Source organism: Suricata suricatta, chromosome 9, assembly GCF_006229205.1.
Source record: "Suricata suricatta isolate VVHF042 chromosome 9, meerkat_22Aug2017_6uvM2_HiC, whole genome shotgun sequence".
Lineage (NCBI taxonomy): Eukaryota > Metazoa > Chordata > Mammalia > Carnivora > Herpestidae > Suricata > Suricata suricatta.
Genome location: NC_043708.1, coordinates 102,872,092 through 102,881,167, shown reverse-complemented (window position 1 = coordinate 102,881,167; position 9,076 = coordinate 102,872,092). Strand labels below are relative to the sequence as shown.

Genomic DNA, 9,076 nt, shown 5'->3' with positions numbered 1-9,076 from the left:
TGCGCCTGCGCAGTGACAGGGGCGGTGGGCGGCGCGAGCTCTAGACTTTGGCACGAGCTGGGAGGGGGCGGAACGCCAGGCAGATGTGGGAAAGGGCGGGCCTAGCACCAGAGACGCCAGAGCTTGATAAGGTCGCCTGGAGAGTTGGGAGTCAGCCGGTGTATGCAAGGCTCTCTTCTCCAAGGCGGTGCTTTAAGATAGGCTTAAAAATGAAAAATCCTGGAGATTCATGAAGGACTGATCAGCGTAAGAAAAGGCTTGGGACTGATGTATCTGAAGATCCCTCCTGTTCTATCGCCTATTTATTTCAACGTTTACTGAGAAGCCTATTAATTGCGCGGGCTTCGAAGCTAAACACTGAAGCTAAAGCACTAAGGCACAGTCCCTACTGTCCTGGAACCCGGTAATTACAAACACAATAAGGATGATGATGTTTTAGGGGAAGCGGTATGGGAAGAGGGTGGAAGGGTGTTCTAAAAGGGAAGAGTGAATGTAAAAAAAGGCCAGAGCTTTTCGGCGCAGTCTCCTAGAACTTTATGTGTGATGGAAATGTTCCCTTCTGCGCTGTTCAGCTATAGTAGCCACTAGCCCCATGAGGCTTTGAGTACTTGAAATATGGCTAGTGAGACTGAGAAATTGAATTTTCTATTTTATTTGCTTCTAATTATTTTTTAATTTTTTAATGTTTATTTTTGAGAGAGAGATAGAGCACGAGTGGAGAGGGGCAGAGACAGAGGGAGACATACAATCTGAAGCAGGCTCCAGGCTCTGAACTGTCAGCACAGAGCCCGTTGTGGGGCTCAAACCGAGGAACCTTGAGATCATGACCTGAGCTGAAGTCGGACACTTAACCTACTGAGCCACCCAGGCACCCCTACTTCTAATTAATTTATTTTTAAACATGGATTCATTTTTGAGAGAGAGACAGGCACATAGTGGGGAAGGGGCAGAGAGAGAGCAGGGAGACACAAAATCTGAAGTAAGCGTCAGGCTCTGAGCTATCAGCACAGAGCCCAACCCGGGCTGGAACTCACAGTCTGGGAGATCATAACCTGAGCTGAAGTTGGATGCTTAACTGACTGAGGCACCCTAATGAATTTAAACAGCGACATAATAGTGGCTATCCTATTGGACAGAGCAGGAGACTTCTCTCTTAAAGAAACCCAGACTAGATACAACACTAATTTATGTCTAATTTAAGCTATCTCGTCTGTATCCACTTTCATCCCTAAGTCTGCTGCAGTGAAGAGTTTAATAGGAAGCAACATTACTATGAAAACCAGAAGTCTGGGACAAAAATGAAACTTATAATTCAGTTCTGTTGGCACCCACTTATTTAGCAAAGTTCTGAGCACAGGGATCCAGAGACGAGAAATGAGACAGGTTCCCAGAAGACATTTAATTCAGGGGGTGGTGGATCTTATAAAACACAGAGGGTTTTACATATGGTGAATGTGCTGAGCTTGCAGAGGCAGGAAGACGGGAACTAAGGGTTTTGGAAACCAATGGGTGGACATTTGAGACTGAATCCTTAAGAGCTGGACAGTGAAATGTGAGGAGGAATTTGATAGAGAAAGAAGCAGAGATAGGACAGCAGAAGCACAGGGCAGGAATCCAAAGGCGAAGAGTTATGGAAGGTTCCATGTGTTAAGGGTAAAGGGCATGGACAATAGAGGTTCCCCCCTCTGGAAAGGCAGGTGGGAAGTGAATTAGGAAAGAGTTTGCTTCAATAAGCTGTTTGTACTATGTCCCACAGACACATGGGAATTAGGGAAGTTTCTTAAACTGGAGATTATCCAAATCAAATATGTGCTTGGCAGGTCTACCTGTCAGTGAGGAAGAACTGCTTTTAGGCAAACCAGTTTGAGGTGAAGCAACCTGCTGGGTATGAGGGATAATAAAAGCAATGAACCTGATAGCCTTGAATTTTAAAAATAAATATTTTTGAAATGATAAACATGTTTTTAATGCATTGCCTTTAATACAATACAGATCCAACATAGGGCACTTTTTTGATGTTTATTTTTGAGAGCGAGAGAGAAGGAGAGAGAGCACGAGCAAATATGAGTGGGGACAGGGTAGAGAGGGGATGACAGAGGATCTGAAGCAGGCTCCGCACTGACAGTAGAGAGCCTGAGGCAGGGCTCGACCTCTTGAACCATGAGATCATGAGCTGAGCTGAAGTCAGACACGCAACTGACTGAGCCACTCAGGTGCCCCCCAATTAAAGGCATTAAACATTTTGAGAAATACAGGAAATGATAACTTTTTAAATGTTTAGCTTAAGCTGAACATTTACGTACATTTATATCTGTGTAATTAGTTTCCACCTAGATCAAGGTCCAGAACATTTCCAGCATCCCAGAGGTTCTCTCATGTCAGTATATGCCTTGGCCTCCCGTCCCTCCCCTTCAAAATTTCTATGCTGACTTCTCTCTTCGTAGAGTAGAGCTTGTCTGTTCTTGAATTTCATAGAAATGAATGGTTTTTGTTTGTATCCGAAGTATGGTATTTCATTGCATGAATACACCACAAATTATCTATTCTCTTGATGGAGGACATTTGCCTTGTTTCCAGTCTTTAGCTATTATAAATAAGCGATGGAATTCAATAAACATTTATGTAATTATCTTTTGGTGTATAAATGTGCTCAGTTCTCTTGGACAAATACCTAGGAGTAGAAATGCATAGGGCAGATGTATGTTGAGCTTTAGGAGATGAGCAGTCTGGGGGTTTTTTGGTTCCTGTTTTTTTTTTTTCTTTAATATAGTTGACATAGGAATAAGAAATATTACAATTTACATGCCACAAGTAATGTTTGAATATTCCAGTTGCTTAATATCCTTGGTATTTTCAGTCTTTCCAGTCTTTGTCATTCTGGTAGGTGTGTAATAAAAAAATAACATTGTTACAAGCCAGCAAACTTGAAACCTGAGGCTGACCTCCATTCAAGATGAGAGCTACTGATAAGAAGATTGAATCTTTTTTTACATTTTTTAATATCATTTATTTATTTTTGAAACAGAGAGACAGAGCACAAGTGGGGGAGGGGCAGAGAGAGAGGAAGACAGAATCTGAAACAGGGTCCAGGCTCTGAGCTGTCAGCACAGAACCTGGTGTGGGGCTCGAACCGTGAGATCATGACCTGAGCCGAAGTCGGATGCTTAACTGACTGAGCCACCCAGGTGCCCCAGGAAGACTGAATCTTGACATATTCTCCCAGGTCCTCCTTAAGAAAGGTACAAAGGAAGAGGGCCTATAACTTACTGGAAACTTCTCTGGGCCTGAGTTTCCATATCCATCAAATGAGAGAGACTCTGTCCTTTCTGATGATCTTATTGGCTATTTCTAAATTTTCCAGCTCTTGTGAACTCCTCTCTTTAGGGGAAATCCAATAAGAAAAAAAAATGGAAATGGAGAAGGTAATGAGTAGCATCAAAATAAACTATAAAACTAAAAGATAGCCTAGGGCATAAAAAGGCAGAGCCAAATAGCACTGCCAAGCTTAAGTAGGGCTAAGGGTTTTATGATAACACCAGTCAATTTTTAAAAAATTTTTATGTTCTTTATTTATTTTTGAGAGACAGAGAGAGACAGTGGGAACAGGGGAGGGTCAGAGAGAGAGAGAGAGACACAGAATCTGAAGCAGGCTCCAGGCTCTGAGCTAGCTGTCAGCACAGAGCCAGACGCGGGGCTGGAACCCACAAACCTTGAGATCATGACCTGAGCCAAAGCCAGATGCTTAACTGACTGAGCCACTCAGGCACCCCAAGATAATACTAGTCAAATAACAATGCCCATTAAGTACTTTCTGTGTGTCCTACCTTCTTGATGTAACCTTTCTAGCCCCAGGGCCAGGGCCATCTCTTCTCCCGCCACAGGAAGCATTTGCTGAGTGTTTGCTGTGGACGAAACTTGCACTCAGTGCTTAAAGCTGTTTTCTGGCCTTTGACAATCGTGCACGTTCTCCTTGTTCACCTTTTTACAAAATCCCCTATTCGTAGAAAAAGTTTTAGAAAACGAACTGTAGAATTCAGTCATTTTGTGCTTCACCCAGCTAGATATCCTTTTTTTTTTCATGTTTATTTATTTTTGAGCGGGGTGGGGCGGGGGTGGGGGTGGGTAGGAGGGGCATAGAGGATCTGAAGTGGGCTCTGTGCTGACAGCAGAGAACCCGATGCAGGGCTCAAATTCACAAATCATGAGATCATGACCTGAGTTGAAGTCAGTTGCTTAACCGACTCAGCCATGTGGTGCCCGTCGATATCCTTAACCAAAATCATGTTTGTCTATCTAGACTGCACAAGGCTGAAAGTGGATTGGGAGACTCACTGGGTCAGTCAGCCCAGGCACCTACTGGGGCATCGTATGAACCTAGTTCGTAGATCTGTAACCTCCTAGCTATTCCAAGAGGGTGGGCCTTGCAGCCTGTCACTGACAGAAGAAAAAAAAAAAAAGGATGAAAAAAGAAAGAAAACACTTCCCCTTAATCGATAGTTTAGAAAAATGTACAGAATGACCCCACCTCAGGCTCAACCTTCCTTAGGTATGGCGAGTGGCCTTTCCACCCTACTCAGTTTGATCTGCCTGATACTTCCTGGCTCTCTGAAATGCCTACATGGTTGCCAGGCGCAGACAGTTGGTATGTTGCCGTGTGTATTAAATTAGTGGAATGGATCTTTTATTAGTTCTATTATAATAAATCCTCTGACATATGGTTCCTTGAATAATAGAAAAGAGCGGAAGCCAGCTTTTCCAGTCTTTTATTCTACACCTGCTGCTTTCCCAGTCACCTCCCCAGCCTCCCTTTTTCTCTTTTTCTCAGCCAATGCATGGTGTGAAATAGGAGAGACTTCAGGTCAAAGGACCTGCCTCTGGTTGTGATTACAGCAAGTTGCTCACCATCCTGACCTGGCCAGTTTCCTCCTCTTTATGTGTTATTGTGACAGATACGGTTTTCCTTAATTACAACTAAATAATGTGTTATCTTTCTCCTACAGATCAAAAAACCTTGGCTCAAAGAGATCGATTGACCTGCTAAAGATCACTAATTAGTGCTAGAGCCAAGCTTTCTGACTCCAAGTTCAGGTTTCTTTCCACCACAAGTGGGCCCCTCAGCAGATCCCTAAGGCCTCGGTCCCTCCCCTTTGTCATCCTCAAGAAGGGGCAGGGATTTTTACTGGCTTGCTCCCTGCCCTGATCTCAGCGTCTACAACTCTGCCTGGTACATAGTAGGCACTCAATATATTCTTGTTGAATGAAAAAATATTGATGAGTAGAGACGCGCCACAATGCATCCTCCACTTCCAGCAAGTCACTGCCCGTTTCTGGATTTCAGCTCTGCCCCCTCACCGCAGCGGTGTCCCTCCCGCCCCGCGTTCGTTCCTCCGGCCACTAGACTGCACTGTGGCAACGGACCCCACCCAGCAGGGAGCGGCGCCCTTCTTGGCCCCGCCGAGCCTTCGCTGGTCCGAGGGCGGGTCGCGACGAACCGGAAGTGCCGAAGCGCCGCTACCGCCGTAGCTACCGCTGCCGCCGCCGCCGCCGCCGCCTTTAAGTGCCGCGTTCGCCGCCTGTGTTGCCACCGGCGCCGTCGCCGAGGAAGCCGCCGCAGCCGGGTCGGGAGTGGAGGCGGCGCGGCATGAAGCGGCGCAGGCCCGCTCAGTAGCACGCGTCGGGACGCTCCGGGCGGGGCCGGGGGGGAAGGTGCAGTATCCGCCCCCCTCTCCTTCCCCTTCGCCTGCGAGGCCTGGGCCCCAGCCCGGCGGGCCCGCTCCGCCTTACGGAGGAACCGCCCGGCGCGCTCTCCCGGTTAGCCCGCTGTGCGGATTCCCCGGCGCGCCGCCCTGCGCGGATCAGAGGCGGTGGTGGGGCCACACTTGCCGGAAGAGGAAGCCGAGGTTCTGAGATTCCGAGTCAACCAACGTTCACTGGGCGTCCCCTGAGCGCTGGGTCCAGCTGGCCTCCCGGCTTCCACGTCCGTTATCTTAATTGAGCCTCGTTGGGTTTGGGAGCCGGGTATTGCCCGGGCTTACGGATGAGGAAAGAAGCCTGCAGAGGCGAAGGGATCTGCCTAAAGTTCGACTGTGGCAGATGGGATTCGGACTGAGATTTTTCTGGTTTCCCAGCCGGTGTTCTTATCTTTTTTTTTTTTTTTTTTTTTTTTTTTTTTTTTTTTTTTTGCCTCGCTCTAGATCGATTCCCTCCCTGCTCAATGGCCCCGTTTCATTCTCTTTCACCCACCCGGAGCAGGACATATACATTCCTTTCCCGCTTCCCCCACCTCTCCCCCTCACACACTTTTCTCCTAAGACTGGCATCGCTCCCCGCCCCCCCCTTCTCAACATTCTCTGCTACACCTTCCTCTTCCCCATTCATAGCTTTTAAGATCTTTGCCCAGTCTGTGATAATCAACCTCTCAGCTAGCTCTGGACCCAGAAAACTGAAATAGCTAGGCTTCAGTGACGCGTGTGGTGTTCAACTGGACGACTGTTTGGCTCTTGGATTAACAATTTTGAATCACATTTGAGTCGGTCCAAATTCAGGAGTCCTGAAGCGGTTCTCTAATCCAACATGCTCTTCTCTGAGTGAGGGGTTTAGTGCATGGGAACGTGTTTTGACATCTTAATCCATCGTTCTTATGCTCTCATAACTTCACTGTTTTTCCTCCATTGCCACTGACCTTTTCTCACCGCATCTCTCCCCTTCACCTACTTGGGCTATGAGAGCCCAGAATTGAAACTGATAACAAAGTAAGAAGTGTAATCACAGACCTTTTTTTCTTTTTTTCTAAGCCAGACTTTCAACAAACTTAATGCTTCCTTTTAGGGGAAAGTTACCTAAGTCGATTATTTTCAGACTGTGGCTGGAAAGGAAAGGAGCGAAAGTGGAGTGCAACTTAAATGGATAGCACATTCCTTTTCTTATGAAAAAAATTATTAAATGCAAGTTAGTTCCCTTTCCATGAAAATGGCCCGTTTTATAATTTTTACTGGTCATTCTACGGAGTTTGTCTCCAGTCAGCTCAGTATGTATTACAATGTAAAAGCAGAAACAGGACCAATCACGTAGAAATAAATTTTATTAATCATCTGTCATTTTTGAGGATTTGCAATAGCCACTGAGTAACCCCACGTTTGTATGCCATTTATACTTTTTGAAGGTCTTCCATAATTTACTTTTTAATATATATCTAGTTGTCACAATTTGCACTGTTGTTGGGATATCTTTTTGAGTAAATTAGGCTGTACATTTCTGAAATTTTTTAGAATTGTAATTATAATCTAAAATGCAGGTAAAAAATAATTCAGGCATTATATATTACACCAAGAAGGATATTTCTGTATCAATTTTAAGTATTATTTGAGACTTTAGATTTGATCTTTTTGGCCTCTCATACTCCATCTTAATAATGGTCAATAGACTTATATCTTATTTCATTATCCTGGTGAGCAGGATTGGATGGTGAGAAAAGGAAAGACTCCCGTGAGAAGAGAGCAAGATGAGCAGAGGGGTCTGTGCTTGAAGTTGAGTCACTTGAAAAAGATCTCTTTGAATGTGGAAGAGATCTGAGCAGATGAAAATACAATCAGGTAGGCACGAGGGAAGGGCCTTGAGTGAAGAGGTAGGTGGGGCAGTGAAATATATGCATTGTGCTGAAAACTATGCTGAGTCTCTAATTTTTGAAATTATAATCTAAAGAATGTATTTGAATATAAGATGTTATGGAAACCTGGAACTTAAGTCATTTAGTTACACACTTGTGTAAATTACTAAAATTGTATACTGTTAGATCTATCCTAGGAAATGCAGGATATACATTTACTATAAGCACACAGAGTAGTAGCATGTCATTTGAACTGTGAGATTTGTGTGTGTGGACAGAGACAGAAATAGTCCAGAGACCTAGGATAACTTAGGAATAGCAGGTAATTTGCTATTAATAAGTGCACGCTAACGCATCTTTTACCTAGGAGAGATGTCAAGTTAATGGTGACTCAGGAAGCTGGGCAGCAAGCCTTGGGATGTCTGCCCGCTGAGCTTCCCTGTTCTGTTCCCTAGCCTTATTCTTGTGTGCGGTGGTTTGAAGTTCCAAATTTAACAAATGGAGAGTTGAAAAAAATGAGCATGGTGTGTGTAGTTTCTCTCACTTGTCCTTCACTCTGTCAGGAATCAAACTAGATCCATTTATGTATTTGATAGAAAGTAGGCCTCCCATTAGCTTTTAGATGGTCAGTCACCACCGTCACACGCTGCCACTTAACTATCGGGTGTGCTAAGTAACAGTTTGAGCTAAATGGCTTTTCTCTGCTAAACTGTTTGGATTTTGGTCATTGGAGGTAAATTGGAGTAACATTACAAGCTGGATGCCTGATGTAACTCTTGAGTGGGGTTTTTTTTTTGGGGGGGGGACACTTGTGCTACTGTTAAATTGAAAATGGTTCACTGTAGCATGAAAAAAGACACACTGTTCTGGCCACACAGTTCAGTTCATTTTGCATGCCATAAATCTCGCCTGGTTAGTAATTCACAGCCCACACCTGCTAATTAATTACTTTTTCTGTGTGGTTGGTTATTACCACAAACTCTTGTTAACCTGGAAAATTGAGCTTTAAAAAAGACATCGTATTAAATATACAGCCATATGCTGATTGTTGCTTTGGAAGTAGTTAATGATTATATGAAATCAGTTATATAAATGCAATCTATTTATCTCCCAAATCAAAAAGAGCAGGCTGCTCCAGAATTTTTGTTTATGTTGCTTCTTTTTGGTAGTTTGATGAATAATGCACGGCAGACTATCACACAATGGCTTACGATAACACTTCCTGTTATTTTCTCTGATACTTTGCTTGTGTTACATTTAAGTGTTGAAATAGATAAAGGAAAATACATCCTCTTCTGAATTTGGAAGATGAAGAGAAACACCATTAGTAGATGAAACGTTAACATTATTTTGGGGTTGAACTGGTACATTGGGTTCACACTGTTTTCTAAATATTGATAGTAGAAAAGTTAAATGCTTTTTGCATAAACTATTTCAACTAATTAAAGGCACTTGAAAATAGTATCTTTT

The 9,076-nt window shown here is 44.1% G+C and overlaps 1 protein-coding gene across 5 annotated transcripts in view; it reads left to right on the top strand.

Moving 5' to 3' along the window:
• Positions 1 to 5,500: 5,500 nt before the first annotated feature.
• DPP8 (dipeptidyl peptidase 8) overlaps positions 5,501 to 9,076 on the top strand; it is a 67,299-nt gene continuing 63,723 nt past the window's right edge. The window contains exons 1-2 of one of the 5 annotated variants that reach the window (XM_029950719.1): positions 5,501 to 5,706; positions 7,456 to 7,592. In XM_029950719.1, coding sequence (XP_029806579.1) covers positions 7,556 to 7,592 — 37 coding nt within the window. In that variant the 5' untranslated portion in view covers positions 5,501 to 5,706; positions 7,456 to 7,555. Of the gene's footprint in view, positions 5,978 to 6,190; positions 7,593 to 9,076 lie in introns of those variants that run through there. The other 4 variants (XM_029950720.1, XM_029950718.1, XM_029950721.1 and 1 more) reach the window with 4 other exon arrangements.